This window comes from Haplochromis burtoni, unplaced genomic scaffold, assembly GCF_018398535.1.
Source record: "Haplochromis burtoni strain Fernald_Lab_line unplaced genomic scaffold, NCSU_Asbu1 Contig_74, whole genome shotgun sequence".
Taxonomy (NCBI): Eukaryota; Metazoa; Chordata; class Actinopteri; order Cichliformes; family Cichlidae; genus Haplochromis; species Haplochromis burtoni.
The window spans coordinates 429,462-454,123 of record NW_024582435.1 but is presented as its reverse complement, the minus strand read 5'-3'; the positions used below and the strand labels follow the sequence as shown (position 1 = coordinate 454,123).

The window sequence follows — 24,662 nt, the reverse complement described above, 5'->3', positions numbered from 1 at the left end:
TTCCAATTTTTGTTTTGCCCATTCTGCAAATTCTGTGTGCGATCTGGGTCATCCTCGTTGAGATGCTGCAGTAGCTGGAGTTTGTAAGGGTGCCATTTGTGAGTAGCTAATATCCGCCGAAGGGATGTTGGACTAATGCCACTCTCCAGTGACATGCGGCGAGTGGTACGCTGTGGGCTCTTGCTGAATGAAGCTAGGACAGCCACTGATGTTTCTTCATTAGTGACAGTTTTCTTGCGTCCACATTTTGGCAAATCCAACACTGAACCAGTTTCACGAAACTTAGCAAGCAGTTTGCTAACTGTAGCATGGGAGATGGGTGGTCTCGTAGGGGGTCTGGCATTGAAATCTGCTGCAATGACCCAGTTACTGCGTTCACCAGATATCAACACAATTTCGCTCCTCACGTGTTAACCTCTTCAACATGTCAATGGCTGTGAACAAAGAGAAACTTGTAAATAACTCGTGAAAGAACAAAGTTACGTTGAAACCAAGCACACCATTATTTTTCTTGTGACATTACCAATAAGTCTGATGTGTCACATGGCCCTCTTCCTATTGAAAAAACAAAAGTTGTATCCAAGATGGCTGACTTCTAAATGGCCACCATGGTCACCGCCCATCTTGAGGAGTTTGCCCCTCACATATACTAATGTGGCACAAACAGGACTTTAATATCACCAACCATTCCCATGTTATTACGGTGTATCCATATAAATGGCCCACCCTGTATAATACCTATAAAGAAGTCGCTTTACATGCATCAAAGAGTTTCTAATTTTAAAATTCACATAGTTTTTTATATATGCTCAGTTCAAGATTAAAATCAAAGACCTGGGGCAGAGCAGGTCTGGCCCACAGCACGCAGGAAGATGTTCCCAGTGTTGTTCAAATTTCAGGAAATGGTGACTTACAGTCATGTATGCACAGGGTCAAAGATCTGATCGTGTTTGCTGTGCTCTACAGATGGGGTTTGATGGGCCGCTCTCTGCACAGGAGCAGATGTACATCCTGTATGAAATCAAAATGCAGTGCTACCAGAATCTCTCCAACACTGAACCAGGAACCACAGGTACAAACCATACACGCAGATACACACAGTCGCTGCAAAACAACACACAACTCTGCACATTTGAGCTTAGCTGAAGCATCAACACTTTAAATTGTATGATGGGGGAAAAATTAGGACGATTCCAAAAATAATGGAATCAATACTTTTGATTAAACATCTTTTCCCAACTGTCAGTAAACAGGGAAAATTAAAACAAAAGGAAATCAATATTTGATGTGACCACAAACTCTTCTGCACTCCTTATCTCAATTAAGGATGCGCAGTGCTCAGAGAGCAGAAAGGAGGGAGTTGTATTTGTATATGGAGCTTCCACTTTTGCAAGCAAAAAATTGACGAGTATCTAAAAGTGATTCTTACAACCTAAACCCAGGATTTAAAGCACACCCTCTGGCTTCTGTAACCCGGTTGGGTAACAGGGGATGTGCTCAAACAGCCAATAACATAACATTTGTGCTACATATGTGATAATCTGTTGTAAGATCTGTTTGCATTTAATTCAACTTTGCAGAGCTGATAAGAAATTAAATCAATAAAATCAAAAGGATGTTTCAAGGACATTTGAACTAAAGACAGTTTTGTTTTTTATTTTTCCTTTACAGTATATTATATATAAACCAATTATTTATATAATCTTTTGTTTTCAACTTGAAACTCTCGTCTGTTCAGCTTTCATAACCAGTGATTATGCAAGTATTTAACAGAATAATAGAGGCTAACATTTCTGTGCTCTTTAATGAGTAATTTCAATTAAAACACCACATGTTTGGAATCAATTTGAAATCAGAGCTGCAGCAGCAAATGAGCCAGCATGCTCTATCAGAAGTGGGCGCAGCTTACCCCTCAGCCTTCAGCACCAGACCTGGGCAGACTGCAGGGTGTACATTTCTCTCTCTGGATGTTTTTGTGCTTTTTTACCTCTTTATTTTCCAGGTGGCAGGTGCATAATCACTGATGGACAGTTGGTCTTGTCTTCCAGAATACATAAAATATTAAGCTGCTGATTTTAAATAGTTTTTTGAAAGAACTCTTTTCTTTTTGTTATGTCACCAACGTCAGCTGTGAGTGTGCCCTGAGTCTGTCCTATAGGTCCTGTGGGCTGACATTGATTTATTGTCCCAGATGTTTAGCACTGGTCTCAGACTATTTCTGTTCCACAGAGCTTTTAGTGAAACAGAAGAGTATGACTGTGTCTTTTAATATTGCACGTCACAAGACATACACAGGAAGTAAAGCTGCTGTGTAGGGAGCCCTTTTCAGTATTTCAGGCTCGTCTTCACTCTTTTGATCCAGAATGAAAATCAGAGGGCAAACAGTCTCAGATTGTGTTGAGGTGCACGCACACAGAGCTCTTCAACATCCCAAATCAACTTTCACATAGTTTTGCTTTTATAGCTCACATCACCCGTATTATGTGACATCTTGAGATATGAGTGAAAATATAGTTTTCAATGCAGATGAGGCAGATCTGAAAGGTGTTAGATTAATGCCTGCCTGCTGTAATGTTATTTCAGCCAGTGTGATTTAGGCTCTAACAGAAACATCAGCAGACTTTCTGATGTCCCGGTTGATTCCCACATCTGGCTTTGTGTCAAATTCTTCCCTTTGGGCTTTAATTGATGTCATTTATAATATGCACCATTATCCCCATATCTAAATGATTTAGTCTCACGCCTCCCTGTGATGTCAGGAGCTGCCATTAAACCTTTGGCCTTCTAACACATTCAGAAACTGTTGTTCCATCTATTTCCTTTCAGATCTAAATAGCAATTAAACGTGTAAGTGGCTTTTAATGAAGGATGGTCAGTGAATCTGTTTTTTTGGCTACTCGCTAAATAAACAAGTCACAGATTGTGTTTCCTGTTGAAAGGGTGTTTGGAAAAACTTGCCTGCTGAGGCAGTAATTAGATGTCATTAAAAAAGAAAGCAAGAGTGAATAGTTTGAGTTGAATCCAGGCTCAGTCACTGTAATTGAAATTATACAATAGGGCTGTGCGATATGACCAAAATCATATCCCGATATTAAGACATCTACCGTTGATAACGATATAAATCACAAAAATGTAACATTTTCTGTAAATTCTGTGAATCTCGGGCAGCTCGACTTGCGTGAAGTGTTTCCAGCTGGGCGTCGTGTACCTCAAGGGTCTCGAACTCCAGGCCTCGAGGGCCGGTGTCCTGCAGGTTTTAGATGTGTCCTTGATCCAACACAGCTGATTTAAATGGCTAAATTACCTCCTCAACATGTCTTGAAGTTCTCCAGAGTCCTGGTAATGAACTAATCATTTGAATCAGGTGTGTTGACCTACGGTGAGATCTAAAATCTGCAGGACACCGGCCCTCGAGGCCTGGAGTTCGAGACCCCTGGTGTACCTGGAGTCGAGTGTTTTAACCGATGCATGAAACGATACATTTTTAGACATAAGTTGTAACGGCCGCCGTTTTCTTTGTGAGTATTTATTACACGGCGTGCTGCGGGGAGAAGCCTGTTCTAACGTTTGAGTCTAAGGTTTATTTTTTAGCACCCGACGGCTCTTTTTTGCTTCTCATCCGTAAACACTCTGCATCTTTCACGTCATTCAGTTTATTTTGAAAAGTCTCAACAGGATCTTGAGCTTTATTGTGAAAGGTTTATGTGGAACAAGCGGACACGCGGTGGTTTTACCGTCGTTGTTGCTAACGACAACGCATAAAAACAAACGCTTGTCCGTCTGTAGTGTGGTTATATTAAATATAAGAGAAAGAGAGAACTTTAAGAAATTAATATAGCCACTACAGCGACCATCAAAATAATGAAAAAATATTGCCGTAAACATTTTATTTTGCGACACCACAAAACAAACGATTGCGTAAAATGAAACGATAGATGTTTTTATATCGTTATATCGAACAACCCTTTGTGGTATTGGGCCTTTAAAACTGCTGTTTTAACCTCCTAGGACCTGGCATCCACATATGTGGACATCACATTTTAGGTTGTCTAGACCAAAATACTAAATTTTGCTCTACAATGGCCTGACATCCACTTATGAGGACATTATACTGCCACTGTTCTATTGAAATTTAAAACGAATGTCCTCATATGTGGATCTCATTTTTCTCAAACAAAAATCAGGTAAAAACATTCATCAGGTCCCAATCAGCCCAAATGACAAAGAGAAATTAAAAGTGCACACCATGAAAGAATTCGGGTCTTAGGAGATTAAAGGCACAGCAGTAATCTCTGCTCTGAAAACTAAAAAGGAGATCAATAATAAAAGCTCTGAGACCTACTGGGGAGAGCTAATTTTCATGTTTCATAAACCAGTTTGAGATGATTTCATCTTTGTGACACGGAGCGTTACCCAGCCATCAGGTGATGGAAACGCTGTGGATGTAAATGGACGGACCTGCTCAGCAACAACGCTCAGGTAGGCTGTGGGATTCAAACAGTGGGTCCAAATAAACATTCGCCACATCGTTTCACCACCAGCCTGAGCCGGTGACCTGGGATGGAGCCACACTTGTTTGTTTTTAAATTAAATCCTGAATCTGAATATCGCAGCAGAAATCGAGACAGTTTTCCAATCTTTTATTGTCTTGTTGTGGCGACACCAAATTATAACCCGTTTCCTGTTCTTAGCTGTCAGGAGCGGCCCCGGTGTGGTTTTCTGCTTCAAGGTTCGGTGTATTATATTCAGAGACGCTTTTCTGCATACCTCAGGTGTGAATAGGGGCTATTTGAGTTCCTGTTGCCTTCCTGTCAGCTTGAAGCAGTTTGGCCATTCTCCTGACATCTGTGAGACATTTGTGCAAAGGAACTGCCGCTCACTGGGTGACAGACCTTTGTTGATCTGCTGGCATTTTCTGAGAAAAGCATCTCAAGGATTTACAGTTTCTGAAATACTCCAACCAGCCTCTCTTGAACCAACAATCATGCCACATTCAAAGTCACTTAAATCCCCTTTCTTTGCTACTTTCATGTTCACTTTGAACAGCAGGTTGTTGTGACCATGTCTACATGGCTAAATGATGTGCTGAGCCGACATTAATGAGCAGTTGAACAGGTGCACCTAACAAAGTGGCCTGTGAGCGTACAAGCCTATTCGCATCACAGTGTGAATGGATATATATGATAGAAGTCCATATTCTTGGCATGTAAAACAAACAAGCACACATAGGAAAAACAGAGGGTATCATATCGGTGACGTGTTGACTTCTTCATCTTCTCACTGCAGATGAGGTGTGCCCTCCAGACTGGGACGGTCTGATTTGTTGGCCCCGCGGCTCCCCCGGGCTCATCACCAAGGTCCCCTGCCCATCGTACATCTATGACTTCAATCACCAAGGTTAACACTTTTCTTTTCCAGCACCGAATTAGAGCTTAACATGCAAAGAAAAACTCAAACTGTTCAGCGAACATCTAATACAAGCATTCTCAGCACGACTCGTTATATTCTCAGGTAGCGCGTACAATCCGAAAAAGAGTTTTGAGGATTTTGAAGGTCTTGGACAAGATGAAAGTTTGCTTTTTGAGAAATTTTGCTCTGATGTGTTCTTCACAGAAAAGTGGAACATCATATTTGGTGGATAACTAGTGAAACTGTGTGGTCCTTACAGCAGGATTCTTGAATAATTTCAGCTTCATATTCAGGCCACAAAGAAAAAAAATTAAAGAATTAAAGTGGAACGAACTCTGTCCATCACATCGAGCGTCAACATTAATGTTTTAAATTCAGTCATTAATAGTTTGATTTACATCCGTTCTTTCCCTGATGTGAAAGCCACAATGAATTGAAGGTAAAAAGGTTTTTAAAGGCATTAAAAATGTTTTTTTTCCCTTTTATACACGACACAGAACTAAGGTGTAGTTTTTATTATTCATTGTGATTAATAATTTCAGATCACCTGTGTAAGAATAGATGTGTTTGGGCCATTTATGCATTACGGTAGTTACTTAAACCTTTTTAAAGGTGTTTTTGTTTGAGTGAAATTATTTTTTATTTTTAAAATGGGCATTTTGTAGGACATGCTTACAGGAAGTGTGACATCAACGGTTCCTGGGTCTTTGTGGAGCAGTGGAACAAAACATGGACCAATTACTCAGAGTGTTTACGCTTTCTCCAGCCCTTCAGTGACGAAGATGGGAGAGTAAGTATCGCTATAAAATATTAAAGTTGCAGCTGTATGTGTGAAATGTTGTGAGTATACAGTAAAAGTCTCCAGCTACACCTCATTTCTGTACATTTTGCTTCCAAGCAGCCAGACTTTCCCTTAACTTAAGCCTGACGACCTTTCCCGGGTGCATACTGCACGATCACACCACTGCACCACCCTTTTCCCTATTATTAAGGAACTCAACACTGGCTTTGAATCATTCAAACAAAACAAAAAAAGGTCCTAAATCAAGAGATGAAGCAACTAGATGTGTCTAAAACAGACAAGAGACAACAAAGAACCAAATTTAAATTGTATCTTTTGGCACTTTATTACAAGCAGCCTGTTGCAAAGACACATTTCTTCCTGTTTCTTTAGCTGAAACCATGAAAAATGCCAAAGACAACACAGTTTGACAGGCATGAAATAGTATTTTTACACCAACACGCTGCTATAAGCTGAAAACTTGGCATTGTTGCCTCTTAAAAATTTTAAGGACACTAGACAAGTGGAGAACAAAAGAAGAAGTGACAGGCCTAAAAACGATCCACTGCAGATGAACAGTGTCTGAGAGCCACACAGACCCGACGCAGGAGCTGAGAGATTCACCTGAACCTTCAGCTGATCCACCCGCTGTTCACCGAAGCCTCATCAGAAATGGAAGGGTGGCTGTCAAGAAGTCATTTTTAGAGAAGGGAAGCGGGAGGAACGCCTGATGTGTGCTTTAGACAAGAGACAACTGGGCTGGAAGTCAGTGGCAGGGTGGAGTGATGAATCTAAATTTGAAAATATTTGGTTCAGATCTTCATCGGGTTGTCTGTAGGAGGTCTGGGGAGGTACACTGAGTATCTACACTTGCCTGTAACACTCTGTGATGGGTTGGAGCTGGATTTCAGCCAGTGTTGCTGGAGAGCTTGTTAAAACGACTGAAAATATGAACGCAGAAAAGTACCATTAGATTTAGATCTACAGTGTAATCCTATCTGGAAAGCATCTGATTTCAGCATTCAGGCTGTGCTGAAGAAAAAAGGAGCCATACAATTTCTTTGACTTTTAAGCTCTTTCAGAATGTACAAACTGTGCTTTCACCTCACATACTGTTTCCATGTTTCGATAAATTGCTGCCATATCTTCCATTTTCCCATCTGAATGTAAATAAACGAGGGGTGAATCAAGCCTCGCGCAGTGTTGCACACAGGTCAATAAACATACATAGAGCAGACCTCTGTGAATAAGCCTGGATGTTCTCTGAAACATCTGCTGCCCCGTCTGCTCCATCTTACACAAACATCTGTTTTGTGGTGCAGAGCTTCATATTCTTACCTCAAGTGTCTAACAACCAAACAGCTCCTCATCCTCTGAAGCTCACGTTCTCACCCTTTTTACTTGTTATCCTTTAACACAGCTTTCAGGCTCTCATCACAGGCTGCATATTTATGAGTTGTTAGGTGTTCATTATGTGTTCCTTCGCAGGTTGTAGAAGAAAAATGATTAAAGGAAATCTGAAATACTGCTAACTTTTGTACAGCAGGATTATGACAGTCTTATTTTCTACTCAGTAATCAGCTCCAAAAAGCATTTCTTACATCCTCTACGGTACCGTCCGCCCATATATGCCCCCCCAATAAAATACAAAGCAGACATTTGATAAAGAAACCAAACAAAGTGTTCTCAGAAGCTGGTGACTAATCATATAGCAGAATTATTTCAGGACAAATAAGGACACTGTGCTCCAAGCAACCAAAAAATAAATAAAATTTAAAAACATGTAATCATGCAGACAGTCTGCATCTCTTGAAGATCAAACATATTAATCAATAAAGCCTAGCATCCGCCATAGTGATTAGTGTGCTGTTTGGTATGATTCATTATGAAAATATCAATTTTAACTGCAGATTTTGATATTTTAGCCATTTGAAGGCAGAAAAGGATACAAAATCTCAATAATTGGAGAAATTTTCATCTCGCCATCCGTCTGTTTACAGCCATTTAAATTCTCATATTTCATCTAAAAGTTACTTTCAGTTACTTTTCCCCTTTCCTTGTTTTGCCTGCTACACATATAAGATGTTAATCAGTTCAATTTTACTTATACAGTGCGAAATCACAGCGACGGTCGCCTCAACGCACTTTATATTGTAAGGCAGACCCTACAATAATACATACAGAGACAAACCCAACAATCATATGACCCCCTATAAGCAGCACTTTGGCGACAGTGGGAAGGAAAAACTCCCTTTTAACAGGAAGAAACCAGGCAGAACCAGGCTCAGGGAGGGGCGGGGCCATCTGCTGCGACCGGTTGGGGTGAGAGAAGGAAGACAGGATAAAGACATGCTGTGGAAGAGGGACAGAGATGAATAATAAATGGATTATCCAACCTGACACTACATTAGTGACATTAATATGCCTTCACGTCACCTTTTAAAGCAGCTTTTGTAAGTGTATTCACACACATATTCACACAGCAGACAGATAAATGGAGCATCATTAGTATTTGGACTCGGTACCATGTGTTTCCTTAGGTCTTTTGTGTGCGTCTCTAACAGCTCCAGGGAGAAATATTTGACTTTTTAGCTGCTAACTGCTGCTGTGTTCACCGGCTAATTGCCAGCTTTGGATGCCTCATGTCAGGAGTGGATGTACTGTAGTAGGAAACAAAAAGTAGTCGACGTGCTGCTGCAGAGACTTTGCTTTACTGAGACACTCGAGTTTGGAGGGGTGACAAATTGCAGCCGAGTGATAACAGATAACAAGCTTCCATTCAGTGATGAATTATAGAAAGTTGGGCTGTTTCCATGAAAACAATAAAAAAATAGTAACTTTATAAATAAAAACGTTTGCCTCTCCAACCTGCTAAACGCTCTCCACAAACTTGCTTTAGATAGAAGAATCAAATCTACAAGCCTCCGAGTCCTTCATCCAACTTGGCTCGATTGCAGCTTTTGTGAAATCACAACTGACTTTGAGCGACTGGTACAGCTTTTTAACGATAAGCCTAACATGTGCTTAATATCTCAAATTTAGTTTGAGGCATGTTTAACAAAAAGACTTCCAGGTCTGTCGCTTTATAAATGATGGATCAGCTCAGCCTTAATTTCCCTCCATCATCATTTTTCTTTACAAAGAATTAAAATTTTGTCAAGAAAATTAATAATTCTCTTATAAAATTAGCCTTTTAATTTCACTCCACACAGCTTTTCATATTCAACCTATTCATCTAAGCAACCACACTACCCTGGGGATGTCATCTGCTCTGAAAATAAAACATTACCAGGAAGAGAGACTTATAGCCATCTTTTGTTTTTGGTATCAGCTGGATCTTCTGGCTGCTTTGAGCCTAACCACTCCTCGTAGAGATTACATTATCTTAGATTTCCAGGGAATGGATTTGCTGCTAAAACTCCTGAAGTAATTTCTACTCTATCAAAGATTAGGGATGTAATGCTGACTCATTTTTCTGTTTTAATTAAACTCCATTCGTGCTGGGCTGTCATGTTCTCATTGCAGCCCCGTTTTTTCCACCATACCATTGTGAGTCATGATTGTGTAAATTGTACCAGTCTTGTTCAGAAGTTGACTAAATAGGAAATGTCTCTCTTTCTTGTCACAGCAAGACTTCTTTGAGCGTCTGTACGTCATGTATACCATTGGCTATGCCGTGTCCTTCAGCTCTCTGCTAGTGGCCATCATGATCATTGGATACTTCCGGTAAGAGAGCAGTTTTTGTTTTTGCTTAAATCATAAACTGCAGTTTGTCAAATCTGAGCTTCTGCAGATAGAAAACACATCAGTGGGAGCCGGACTCCTGCTGCACATCCTGCTTTGGATTCTGAAAACCAGCAGTGGCAGGAACTTAAAAATAACAGCAACATTTAATGCCTTACTGACTTGAACTTTACAGGTTATGAAAATTCCCCAGCAGCCGGGATATTTATATTCTTGTGATGCCTCTGTCAGCTCCCTCGTCAGCTGGAATATTTGTGTCCTGTTGAATCATGTACCGTTTCGAACCACATCTAGAGGATGCAGAGTTGAGTATACTTCAAATGGCAGAATGCTAATTAGTCTAATTTAGAGTGTGGTGATGGGGACGCTGCCGTCTCACACATCTGCATATGGAAATGTAAGATGTGCTCATTACAGATCTAAACTAAAACACATCCACTCTACTGGACATGTTAGAGATTAGCAGAATAAATAATGACTCATCTGTATGTCCACATGAGACAAGTAGAGATCATTTTATGTGCAGTGTTGACGTTCAGTGGCAGTGCAGCAGTAGATGTAGCAAAACTGACCTTCAGGAGCCAAGATTTTCCCTTAGCAATTATTTTAGAACCACAGCCACATTTTTGAAAGTTTCGACAGTTGATGTAAATTTTTTACTTTGTCCTGTCGTATTGGAGCGTAGATATGAGTACCCAGAACGCAGCTTTCAGAGGCAGAATGGACAGAACAAAAATGTGAGCCGTGTCTGATCAAAGCCCAAAAATAACAAATCCAAAAGAGAACAGAGTCCAAAATGCAAAGTAACTAAAGCCAAGAAGAGCAGAGAGGGAAACATGCAGGGAGGCTGCAAGAAGACAAATACTATAAATACACACAAGGAACAGGTGAGGGGGATTACACAGGCGAGCTCAATCATGACAAACACAAAGTGGAAGTAAAACTAATCAATGCCATGAAGGGAAATCAGGCTGCAAAATAAAAGAGGAAATAGAAAACTACTAGACACAGATACTGAAACATTAAGAGGCACGGGCGAACAGAGAGGGCAAATGTATAAGCGTAGGGAAATGAGACGGATGAACGACCAAGAACGAAAGACTGAAGGAACATAATGGAAAATTTAAGACCGCTGCTTCTCCGGGTCAAGCTGACCGTGCCGAATGAAAGGCTCTGACATGCTGTCATATTCTGTCTCCATGTAATCTTTCAGAAATACCACGTGTTGATGTACGAGTTATCTTTTATTACACAGCGCTCGGACCCTGGCAGAAAGATAGCTTGTCTGTATAAATATTCTAGGCTTGCAGTCCCTCTTGGTCAAAATGCAGGCTACTGGCATGTTGTTTGACCCCTTTGCAAAGGTAAATGAAACTCACAAAGACATCCTGTGTTCCTCAACAGGAACGGTGCAAGAAAAACTCAAAATAGGAACTGACACTTATTATAAACCAGGAATAAAAAACTGGACAATCATAAACCAACTAAGAACATTAAGAAATCAATCAGAAAATACCAGAAATATGAGAACATACTAAACAATATACACAAGGACACAGGGAGCCATTCTTATCTGGCTATGAGGTTAGCATACAAGTCACATCCTGTGTAGTGTCATGCAAACACATCCCTAATTACCAGATCCAAGAATTCAAAACAAAGTCGTGCACACTTCCCCTCCAGTTCGTCATTCCCTGCATCGCCATCTGCACAGAGCTTGGATCCTGGTAAGCAGTCAATACCATGCCAACTGTTGCAAACAGCCTGGCTGGAAAGACTGAGAATTAGATTTTGGTGGGACTGAGTGTGAAAGGGGCAATCTCTCTGTTGATACGGTGTACTGTTGAAGTTGTAAATACACTGTAAACATCGACTTTTAAAAACCTTGTGCCTTCTTCTTGAAAAAGGGATCGGACCGATGGCTAGCTTTAACAAAATATGTGTCAGACTGACTCTGACCAGAACCCCGGCATTTATCCATGACTGCTACAGGTTTTTACATTTGTGATCCAAATAAAGAAAAATAAACGGCCTTGTAGATAAAACACAAATACATAAGAAAGATGTCATCCAAAAGAAATTGTAAATAGTGGTTTTGTAGTAGTTTTTATTTGGATATGTTTCCAAGCTTCTTCTTTTTTTAAATTAATAAATTAATCTAGAAAAAGTTGCATTTCCTGTGAAAATGCAGTGTGAATGCCGTGTAGTGGAATCTGAAAACAGCAGAAGGAGAACTATCTGCTGAAAACACTTTGTAGAAACTGAAGTCTTTGCTGAAAAGCGTTGTATTTGAAAGGGTACACTGAAAAATATCAATAAAGCACACTGAGTGCAAGCAGAGAAGACATGTGACAACAGCCACAGGTAGGATTTGAACCTGCACCACCAGGTCTCACGGCAGCTGCTCATCTCACTGAGCCAAACTAGTTCTTGTCCCAAAGACAGATATGGTGAGAGAAAAAATGTGCAGGGTCCCGAAGAAGCTGAATCGTGCTGAAAAGAGGTGAAGAAGCAGAACTGTATACTCAAAACAGGCGAAACGGCTGAAATTCTGCTGAAAGAGCAGAAGAGGCTGAAATTGAATTGAAATTGAAAAGAGCGGAACTTGAAGTTTCTGCTGAAAATAGGTGAAGAAACTGAAGTTGTTGCAGAAAACCGCTGAACAACCTGGAATTTGTGCTGAAAAGAGGTGAAAAAGCTAAAATTTCTGCTGAAAAGGGGTGTAGAAGCTGAAATTTGTTCTGAAAAGTGTTAAAAAAGTTAAAGTGTTTACTGAAAAAAATGGTGTGGGATTCGAACCCTCCTGCTCTGAAAACGGCTGCTCATCTCACTGAGCTAAAACACAGCTCAGCCCGGCAAGCTAACCTGGTGATCACACTGCTAATGTGGTCCCATTCATTAAAATGAGTCAAAAATGACATAGAAAGTTTAATATTTCAAAAAGTATAAAAGTTATCAGCACCAAAAGATATAGCTGGCATTAGCAGAAGAGCTTAAAATTTGAATGGTGAAAATCGAATGAAAACTGAGGGAGTAGTTAAGCGGCAAAGAAACGGAGCAACTAGAATAAAGTAGAAGATTAAAGTTTACAGAGAAACAGGATCTCAGTCACGGCATTCACACTATTAATGTTGAAAGTGGTGCCAGTGGAGCTTTTCACCTGGACCACATGAAGGACTTTTTCCTGCTGTGCTTCTGCACTCAGGGAATAAAAGTGGTTTGCTGAACATCTGTGGAAACCAGTAAAGGAATGGATACAGAATCTGATCTTCAAAATCACCATCAATGGCCAAAGTTATCAATGTCCATCACTGATTAGGGTAAATTAATTTTTTAACTGGTTCGATTTAAATTGATTAGTTCTAACGAATAACAGCTTCTGAATGATATTATTTTAAGTAACCTTGAAAAGGAAACTGCAGAATCATGGGCTCAGTTATTTTTAGTATTTCTGAAGGCAGGTTATATCCAAGCAACAGGAAGATACCTCTAATGAGCCGGTAACTGGAGACGGAGCGGCCAACCACATTCATCTGAAAAAGACTCTGCAAATTATGTGACTTACTGTAACCGCTCGCTTCCTTACATAAGACGATTCAAACAAGTGTAAAGAAATATTTTAAATTATGAAAATAAAAGCTTTGATGTAGATGAAAACCTCGTTTCACATGGACCTGAGAGAGATGCAAGTAAACAGGAGGCGATCATTTCAAACTGCCTTTAATTTTGCAGTTCCACTGGCAGGGCTCTCCAGATTTATTATGGCGTGTTACGGTAGGTGTAATAATCCCATCAACACTTCAAAAACCTTTTGGAAATCCCTGCCCACCTGAAATTGTATATCACACACAAACCCACTTAACTGAAGATGGCATTTCTTAAGATTTAAAACCTGAGTGTAAGAACTGATCATTTATGCAACACGAGTGTTACACGTTCCCATTTAGAAGCACCTCTCCTGCCTTCTGCATAAAAATAATCCAGAACAATGAGCTCTGTGCCACCACTGATGGGTATCCTGTGTGTAGGTAAACTTCCTCCTGATTTTAACACCAAGTTTTGACTGGGTTGCTGGATTTGATTGCGAGAGATGGAAGCTGAAAGTTGAGTCAACATCCTCTTACTCTTCAGATGCTACTAAAGTGCCCGAGGTGATCAGAGATGCATGTTTAAAAAGGGAAACTTCAAACAGAGCACATTTTCTGGATCATTTGCAGCTGAAATTTCAAAGAGCCATCAAGGCTCCGTTTGACAAATACAGGCCTTAAATCCAGTGTTTCTGACTTCTTAAAGTGCCGACAAATCTCTGATTCTGATTCTTTATCAGCCCTCAAAGCTCCCGCTGCTGTCTGCCTCAGTTTTTGTCTCTAGAGATAATGTACACAATGTGTGTTAGAAAATGTAAAGCGCCCTTTAAAGAGCTGCAGTACATTAACCCTATGCAAGCCACAGTCAGCAGTGCTGAGCAGTGCAGTGTTTTCCAGAGTAGGAAAAAACAAAAACACACAGGGATTAATTGTTTTGAAGTATCAGAAACTTCAAGTCATGGCTTTTACATACTGTTCAGGTCAGTTTTGATGTTTGACAGCAGTTTGAATGCAGAGACGAGTCTGCAGTCATTATTTTTAACGTTTTGTGGTCTGAGTGATGATGATGAAATAATACTGCCAATTATAGATGGCAGTATATAGGAGTGAGAACAGTGTTTAACTGATGTAAGGGTTAAACATGGTTATATAAATTGTCATTTACACTTTCATTAAAATAAATAATAAATAATGTTTGTATGGCTGTCGTGTTGTCATATTTGGGTAAAACAGGACAAGATAATGGTCATCAAAAAGTGTCTTAATCCCTCCCACCCCCCCCAAAAAACAAACAAACAACAAAACAAAACACAAACACAACAACAACAACAACAACAACAACAACAACAACAACCTCCTCCCTGCTCTCTTGAAAATAAATTATGGAAAAAACATCTGGTTATTTAAACTTACTTTATGCATTTGCAGTTGAAAATTAGGTGGAGACATTATGAATTCATCATACTGTGAAGGCATGAAATATAAACACTACACATGTTTGAAAGGTCCGTCGGAGCGCAGCTGCCTCGGTGTTCTCTACCACAGTTTACCACTTCTTAAAATCCAATTAAGGAAGAATAAAACACATAAGCTGAGCTTCAGTCACACGTTTGAACAAACCCCAACTGTTGAGTAAAATACACCAAACAGTTGCATCATCTTCAACCCTGAAGACAATGACTTGGCCACTCGTTTAACAGGAGTCTGCAAGGATTTGTTCTTAAATTGACCCCCCCCCCTCTCTCTCTCTGCCTCATGTTCCTGTACTGCTCGTGGTAATTATATGCAGGAACAACAGGAGCAGGGACAGCAACACTAATACTTAAATAGTGAATATTTGTTTGCAAGGCTTTACAGTTTTTAATGCTCTCTGTGTTTACTGCAGCAAAACAGAACAGAGATATAGAAGTGCTGCGCTGGCTTTAACAGAGGCGTACTCTTATCCTTGCACAGTTTTATAGCCAGAGACCCGTGCTTACAATGAGACAGTTTGAAAATCCTTGACAGTTTCTTTACCGGCCATACGGTGGAAAAACTCAGTACACCTGTGTGTCACGGTGCTCTGTACGTCGATGATTTACAGGGCAGGCATGTGCTGCATCGACAGTTTCACTCCTCTGACAGAAATAGACAGGATCGCTGAGGATTCGTCCCCTCTGTCAGCTCTGTTTATCTACTATTCACCAGCTCCTCTTCCTGTTGAGGCTGAATGTTGCATAAAACTGGTGGATTATTTTCTGTTAAATGGAACACACATATACCCATTCAACTCCTATAGCTGACGTTACAGAGATGACACAGGAGGGAAGAAGATCGTTTAAACTCCGGCTTTACTGGTGTTTGTGGTCATGAGATCATGTTTTTATACTTTTTTGCATTTCTGCTCAACAGTGCCACAAGGGTAGCCTTGGACTCATTTCATCATTTATGAGAAATGCTTTGCAGTTTTTATAACTTTGTCTTTGCTTGTGTGGCAGGCGTCTTCACTGCACCAGAAACTACATCCACATGCACCTCTTTGTTTCCTTCATGCTACGAGCAGTCAGCATCTTCGTGAAGGACAAAGTTGTGTATTCCAGGGCGGGATTGCAGGACTTGGACTCTGCTCTGCTCGACAGCTTAAAAACTGTTAGCATAGCATCACTGGACAAGTCGCAGTATGTAAGTACCACGCACATTAAATAAGATCCAAATTAGAGATGTGGTACAGTGTTTGTTGGAATGAGTGACTTTAATCAGGATCATCAGGTGTCATTACACAACAAAGCCAGATTTTGTTTCTGTCTATTTCTAAGAAAAATTGATTTTACTCACTGGACATATAAAATTCATGCAAATATTTTGCACATTAATATATTTCAGATCTTAATGTAGCCGTTCACACCAACCATATAATTTCACAGGATGAATTTGCAGCATTTATTTTTTGAATTGAACCTGATTTTTCAGATGCAAATAAAAAAACAGTATTGATTGAATTATAAAAATCCTCAAAAGCACAGTAGGGTAAAATGAATCCAAGAGAAATGACAAACTCAAACATCAGAAAGCGTGCCAAAGGAAGGAAAGCAGCGAGAACTGCTGAGGTGCTCGTAAACAAACAAGCTAACAAAAACAGACGGCAACACAGGAATAAATATGCACACAGGGCTGATGAGGATCAGGTGGAAACAATCATGAAATCACAAAGAAAAAGACCTAATCTCAGTGTCCACCCTCACACACTTGAAGCATCATCCAGCTAAGTCTGTGAGGGCTTATGGGTGTCCCACGGTCAATTTGTCAAGTGCGCGAGGACCCTTTGGTGGATATTTTGAGCCTTCGTACAAACTTTCTCCAAGTCCAAACGTCTGCAGAGTGGCCTGAGGGAATTACTCACACAACACAGTGCTGGGACATTAAACATGGGTTGCCTCAGAAGAAATCCAGTACAGAAAAAAAAGTTAAGAACAGAAAATCTTTGGGCAAAGCAACCACCCCAAACTTTAAATAAAATCAGAAGAATTAAAAAAATGAGTAACAGGTTATTTGACAATGTCAATGTCACGGCTGTGCAGCAGCCAGGATTTAGACCCAAGACAAGATTAATCACAACTGAGAATAAAATAAGAACAAACTAAGAAGAAAAACACAAAGATGAAACAAAGAAACAAACAGAACTCGAGACCAAAAAACCCAAAACATTGAGCAAAAGTCCCACGATTCAAAGTGAGGTCCTTAACATCAGACAGGAAGTCTTTAAACTTGTTGACCTCAAAGCTCTGCTGCTGACCAATCAGGTGACATCACTGAAAAAAAAAGTGTTTTTTTTATCACTGGGTTGATGTTTGAGACTGAACCAACCAGACAAAGGAAGCAGAACAAGACACTTTCAAAATAAAACACAACAGAGAGCACCACAGAGCACAGGTGGACACCATAACAACAAAAACGTTGATGAAAAATCCCCACAAAATAAGCATGAACTGAATGTCGCAGGACATGTGGATCTGAATATGAAGAAGCAGAACAGTACACAGTGAACACAACGATGGGATGTTTTTAGAGAATTTTCTATGAAACAAAAACAGAGAGAAATGTCTAATAAAATGGAGTCTGATTCAGTTATAACCCCGAGCAGCTTGACGTAGACAGTGACGCCAAAACTTCTAATGGTTTGACGGTACTGCAGATGCATTTAACCTGTGTGACGTTCAGAGGATGGGTTAACAATTCTATTTATTTATCCATTTATTTTTTTTGCTTGATCCCTCGTAGGTTAATTTGAATGTTGTAAACAGCTCTATTAGTCCTAATTATGATGTTAATAACAGGTGACTTGGGTGTTTATGTGTACCGATAACATGATGACATGAAACAGAACTGCTGGCTGTGTTACAGGTTTTTCTGTCCTTGAAAAGAAGGATGAGACATTGTTAAAGTGAGCAGATGAAAGGTTTTTCTCCTGATTTTTTTTCTTCCTTTCTTTGAAGCCACATGAACACGTACGCAACGAGAAATGACATTCACTTTAGATTTGTTTGTTTATCCTGGGTTTTCTTCCATTTGTGTGTATTTAATTTGTGTAAGTCACCAGTTTTAGACTACATTATTATCCCAGCTACAGACACCTTGTATTTGGTATTTAAATTTCATTTGTCTTGCTGTAGCAAACAAGAGCAGAGCTTGTTTTTCCTGTTTAAAGCTTAGAGTCTTGTAAGCAGCATTGTTAGTATTAATTATTCGGTTTGCACTTACTGTACCAGCTGATTTAGTTATTTAAATGTATTCATATTATTCAGAGGAGCAATTCCACCCTCATAAGCTTGTTAATTTAAATGATTAAATAAGGTGATCTGGTAAGAAAACGTAAAGTTCCAGAAGGAAATACAATGAATATTCATTGATGAGCAACATGTTTCAAGGTGAAACCTTTCGTTTGGAGTCCACGTACCTGTAGCTGGAGCATATTTGCTCCAGGAAACTGAGATAATCGCTTGAATACTTGAATGACTCAGCCTTTGAGTCTGAGACAGTCGGAGCCACAACCTATACCATCACATACTGCCTGTGATGTATAATGAAGCATCTACTTGCATGAGTTCTGCAAGATTGTGTACTGTATATATATGGAAATGGGTGGAAACACATTCTCACCTTTGGCAGGACACTTCCACAGAAAATGTCCTATTTTCACATCCCAGACTGAAAATAAGAGGCAGTAACGTTTTAAGTGAGACTTCTCCTGCAATGACTGCATTGCAGGAGAAGTCTCACTGCTTTTTCCTTTAAACATTAATTCAGTGTGTGACTCGTCCCTGTGAGAAGGTTTCCCCACTGAATGTGAGAGCAGACTTCTAGTGTCAAACTATTCTCCACACAGTGGAGGTAAACAAATCATATATGTGGCACACTTAGGAGTTGTTTGGTCCCCGAGTGAATGCACAGGCTGGACTGTAGCAGGACTGAGTATGAAAGTCTAATGTGATTGGTACTCATGGCCATTGATCAGTGGTTGTTGATCAATGGCCAGGAGAATTTGCATATTAATGATGAAAGAACTGACCTCCCAGCCCATTGTTCATTCAGTGGTGCTGGTTTCAGTCATTATGCAAATGTCCTGTTTATAAGATTGAAACCTGCAGTCAGCTGAGACTGAAGAAGTCACCTGGATGATGATGAAACATTTCTCCCACTGAAAACATCCAGATGAACAGAATCAACTTTTGGAGATTTAATTTGCACAAATTACCAGGGTTATAATATGTGTTGTATTAATTTTAAAGATTTGTTTTTAAGGAAACAATTTTTTACAGTTTTAGGACTGGGTTTGCACACTTAGAGTTAAACTGGGTGTCTAGAATACAATAATACGAGTTATTTTGGGTTTTTTTGTCTCTTTTTTTGAGATGTGGTTAATCTATTTCCCCCCACACTTTCGTTAACTTGAAAAACCTTGTAAGTTAAACTTTTTGCATTTAAATAGCCCTGTAATAAAAAGTTTGTGGCCACATTTCTTAATCTTTAAATCCCGGTGCTTTCAGTCCCACTACTTTAATCTATATAGTGTCAGTTCAATTGTAACAACTGAGTAGTGAGTTTAGCAGACTTCTATCATACGATTTTAATTTTCAGAGATGAAAAATGACAAAGAAAACAATCCAGTTTACGTCTGAAACCTTTACAGTATAAAATTTAGTGGGCATAGCCTGTACATGTCACTAATCTTGGAATCATACACAAACAATGACATAGTTAGCAGAAGCTGCTTTACTCTGTGTTTACGTTCTAGTTAATAACATATTTGTGCAAATTTATACAGCAAGCTGCTTCTGATTGTAATGAGATCATTTCCTCTCTTATGATCACCTGTGGTGTTTGAATACTTTGAAGTACTGTGATCATCGCGTGTGTCAACACACAGACATGCAAAATAACAGCATAATAAGCTGCATAATACTAGTTTCAAATAGGATCTGATAAAACTGTTAATGCTTTCAGATTGGCTGCAAGGTGACTGTGCTGCTCTTCATCTACTTTCTGGCTACAAATTACTACTGGATTCTGGTAGAAGGCCTTTATCTCCACAGTCTCATCTTCATGGCCTTCCGATCAGATTCCAAATACCTCTGGGGTTTGATACTCATCGGATGGGGTAAGCACTAAAAGATTACATTACACATAACGCAGTTATGAAGGAGGACAAAACGTGACGAAAGCATCAGTTCTGAAGTTTATGGCTTCATTGCAACTACAATATGACACCATATGTAAAACAGCGCTTAATGTTTTCCAACATGCTTCAGAGAAGAGACTCATTAATATAGTTGATGTTTGCTGTGTGGGGGAATTTCCAAACCTTTTGAGCAGAGTTAAGTGAGTGATTAACAGAAGTCAGTTTTATATCTGCAGTTTATTGTTGTTTTGATGGCAGTTGTGTAATTCATCACATCAAAAGCAGCAAAAAAGACTTTTGGAATAAAATTATGTTGTTTCTTCTGAAACAGAACAGATTTGTTTTGTGTTTTTGTTCAAGTTTTTGTTCTGTCCTTGCAAAGGAGTGTGTCGCATTGTTAAGAAAAGTAGATGAAAGGGTTTTTTCCCCACAACGTATTTTTCGTTTGTTTCTTTGAAGCCGCATGAACAAGCAAAGAGCAAAGAGCATTCACATTACTTTTCCGTCTCCTCTGGTTTTCTTTACTTGTAGTTACTTTAAGTCACTAATGTTGGACTACATCAGCTGTAATAAAATACTAAAATATAAAATAATAATAGACCTTTTATTGACTCCTCCATCAAACTGCGTTGAAAGTTCAAATGTGATCAAATGCAGTCCTGTGAAAACTATGTGCACCGTTACTGGTTCTATAGGAATTAAGAGGTTGTGCAGCAGCCAGGTGCTGCTAATCAGATGCACTTAATTGATTACTTGCAAGTGTGTGAAACTGTTGGGAAGACAACGTGAACATTTTCTTTGTACTGTATAATCTGCAGATTTCTGTCAGAATCTGCAGATTATACAGTACAAAGAAAATGTAAAGACCGTAAAGACCGAAGTCTTTATATTAAGGTCCATCAGTCAAACAATACTGTTGGTCTGGGTCTAAACTGAGCGCGTTGTGTGTGGCGTCTTCTTTTGCGCACGCGGCCGCTTTGAGCGTTCATACTAGAGCGCGTTTGCTGTCGCATTTTATTTGTAGTGTGAACAAGCAGACAAAAAAAAATCGGATTTGATCAAAAAATCGGAATTGAGCATTAAGACCTGCAGAGTGAACGTAGCCTGAGGTTTGCAAACCACAAGACTTCTGAAACAATGGCCACCAGACCAAAGAGACCAAAGAGGAGAAGGCAGAGTTTGAGGTGTTTTTACTGATGTTCCAGCACTCGGTCAACCATAAACTCCTCTATATAAAAAAATATTTTCTGAAATAGAAAAGAAAGAAGGCGCTGCAGCGGTTCAGTCAAAAGTTCAGACCTAAACCTGTTTGAAATGCTGTGAAAGCACCAGAGAGATATAAACCTCAATGAACTGAAGCAGGGATGCGAAGTAGAGCAGGCCAGAATTCCTCCAACAATGTGAGAGAAAAATAAAATCATACAGAAAATGAATTCTTCTGTTACTGCTGCTAAAGGCGCTTCTATCATTTATCAGCATGGAGTCTACGGATCTCTTTACAGAACTCTGTGCTCCTAAAAAGATTAATATAGGCTTTCATTTTCATGTCTGTACGTTTACATCTCTGTTTGCTTTTTCAGCTGTTTATCCATGAACTATTAAAGCTTTTGGGAATTATTATATAATCTGCCTATAATCATGTAGCGAAATATTTATAAATTTGAACTTCTGGTTATTTGAGGAGGAGCTTTAACAAACATTTGGAAAATAATGGATTAACAGTTCAAGCAAAAATGTACAAACTTTATTATTTTAAACATATTTTAAATCAGACATTTATTTTTTAAAAAATTTCATTTACTTTTTAAATCATTAAAGCACTATTTCTGTAAAATAAATAGCCTTTCTGCTCAAGTCTTTGGGGTCGCCTGATTCATTAACTGAAATTTGCTTTACAGACACGTTAAAACATTCTCAAAAAGTTACTGTAAAATTCCTCCATATTCCAAATGATAATATTAAAATTTATGACTGAGGAATATAAAGGGAATGCGATGCATTTTCTTAAGCTGATTTGTATATTTGCATAATTTACAGCCATTCTTTGGCTTGTGGTTTGTCTTTTATGAATCCATGTGTTCATTCACAGGAGGGGATGAATCCACATAATGATGCCGCCACTCCCTGCCTTCTTTTGAACTAATTATTTTTTCAGCACACGTTTTTGAGCTGCTTTGGCTCCACAGCATGACACCAGCAAGAGATAAGAGGGGGAAGCATTCCCCAGCAGGGTAAAACACTTTGCAGATATATCTGTTAGAGTTCACTATCAACCATTTTTAAGTCGTCTTATTGGTAAAGTTGCCCTAAACACAGACTTTTAGCACATTTTTAATTTGTCATGTTTTAGATGAAAGCCCAACGGTTCCTGTAACAACACGGTGTTTTGTTTCCATCTGCAGTTATCGTCAAGCACTCGCTGCAAAATATCTATAAGCCATTAGCTTTCCCAGTGAAGAAACTCGGTGACTAACACAAGATCATGATTACATCCCTGCTCTTTTCTCTGCTCCCACACTCCCTTTAAGCTCTGCCAACCTCTCTCTCTTTCTTCATTTTGTCTTTGGAGCTGCAGATAAGATACAGAATTCATTTCAAATGTCTGGTCTGCAGAATATACATACTGAAGGACGGGGACCACTTATCACCTGATTAAAGTTCCAGTGATTAATTATGCTAACAATATTGAAGCTGTTGCATTTAGAGAAGGGGTTTATAGTGATGATAGAGGGAAGAGGTATGAGGAGCTGATCTCGGCCAACGACAGTCACAATCTTATCACGTCTGTTTGTGAAGCCGCATGAACAGGAGACACCATCAGTAATTCCACATGCATCCAAATACAATTTAGAGCATGTGACAGATTTGAGGAGTTGCTTAATGAGTTAAGTGGCAATAGAATACGTGCATTATAAATGCTGCTGCTAATGATGTCAGAGGAAGAAAAAATGGTTCTGTCACATTTAATTTCTCTTTTTGCAAAAGTGGATCTCACATCGTCGTCTTAGCTTCTCACACAGTGACAGTGTGGGTTGTTTCCTTTCCTGCCCCAGAGTAATATTTGCTAGTATCTGTGCTTCTCAGATAGTTATGGTCTCTGGTGGAGCAATTTAAAATATTATCATCTCCACAGCATCAAAAAGTGCAATTCTGTCACACATTTGACGTTGGCGCCTTGATGCAGTGGCTCAAGGTTTTGAGAAGAAAAGCAACATTGGCTTTTTACATCAGCATTCACTCTGGTTAGCTTAGGCACCAGAATTATGGGTAGGGTTGGGAACCCTGATGCTTATCTAATGAATCAGAGGGTCCTTTAAGGTCATGTTCAACTGGCTTCCAGTCTGGCTGTTTTTAGTGGCTCACTGAAAGTCCCATTTTGTCAAATTGCACAGGTGCCCCTGCGATGTTCACTGGATCTCTGCCAGTGTATCAGCACAGCAATCATTCAACACCTTTTTCACTGTGTGAAAGTGCAAAAAGTTGCAAACCATCAGAAAAAATAAAATCCCTGTTTTGTGCGTGCAGAATGACAGCACTGTGGGTTGATGGCAGAAACCAGAGTTGAAATCTTTTACCCCACATGTGCTTTCTCAGGCATCGGGGATAGCGTTTGGATTAATTCGCAGTGGAAAACTCTGAATGTGGGAATAAACAGGACACGTATGCTGCTGATTGCATTTCTGACCCAGTTCATTGCTTTCTGGGTTGGAAACTGGACTCTTTAATTGAAACTTGCTAAAAATTCAGAATCAGACATACATGGAGACTCAGATTTAATGACCAATTAAAGCTGCAAAAAGCGACGAGAGGGCCCTCGCACCCTGCCACACGTCCAGGCCAGCTTCAGCCGACCCGTGCTGAGGTCGAGCTGAGCTACGCCTCGGGCATGCTGCGGTTGACTAGACTCACACGGACATGTGGCTGTTTTCAGTTTAGGAAGCTAATTGGGTGCTGCGTCACTTACTTACTGAACACCTTCTGTGCCCACTGTTTGTCAGTTGTCTAACCGTATATCACACTAATGTATACCAGGCGTGGAACAAACAATTTAAATTTCACGTAGATTAAATGATGATTATTACCTACTGTGTGACCTAATATTAGCACGTAGGCGTGTCCTATGCAGCACGTGAAGTTAGGGACAGACTGGACAAGGTGCGTCCTGTGATGAATAATTGAACTTTGTCATGCCACCATGACCTTTCATAAAAACTCAAAATCTTCGCAGTTTAATATCACCAAGGAGTTCAGTTTGCACTTTGTCAGATCACCATTGTTCATGTTGATCTGACAAAATGTTTTGGTGGGGTTTGTTAAAGTACACATCAATAAATTCTTAAATTCAGTATGGCTGACTTCCTGCTGGCTTTGGGACATGGCTCCAAGAGATTTTTTTCTACATCTTGAGGTATTACGTAAGGCTGCCAAATTTGAGACTCGTATATCAAGCGCACTATTTTTTTGCTTACAGTTTCACACTGAAGCA

At 39.6% G+C, this 24,662-nt stretch overlaps 1 protein-coding gene across 1 annotated transcript in view; it reads left to right on the top strand.

Annotated features, from left to right (window-relative positions):
* The window catches only part of pth2ra (parathyroid hormone 2 receptor a), a 73,280-nt gene that overhangs the window by 10,501 nt on the left and 38,117 nt on the right, over nt 1–24,662 (top strand). Inside the window, exons 2-7 of the mRNA XM_005925944.3 lie at nt 967–1,072; nt 5,287–5,397; nt 6,075–6,199; nt 9,819–9,916; nt 15,999–16,182; nt 20,002–20,155. Coding sequence (XP_005926006.1) covers nt 967–1,072; nt 5,287–5,397; nt 6,075–6,199; nt 9,819–9,916; nt 15,999–16,182; nt 20,002–20,155 — 778 coding nt within the window. The remainder of the gene's footprint in view (nt 1–966; nt 1,073–5,286; nt 5,398–6,074; nt 6,200–9,818; nt 9,917–15,998; nt 16,183–20,001; nt 20,156–24,662) is intronic.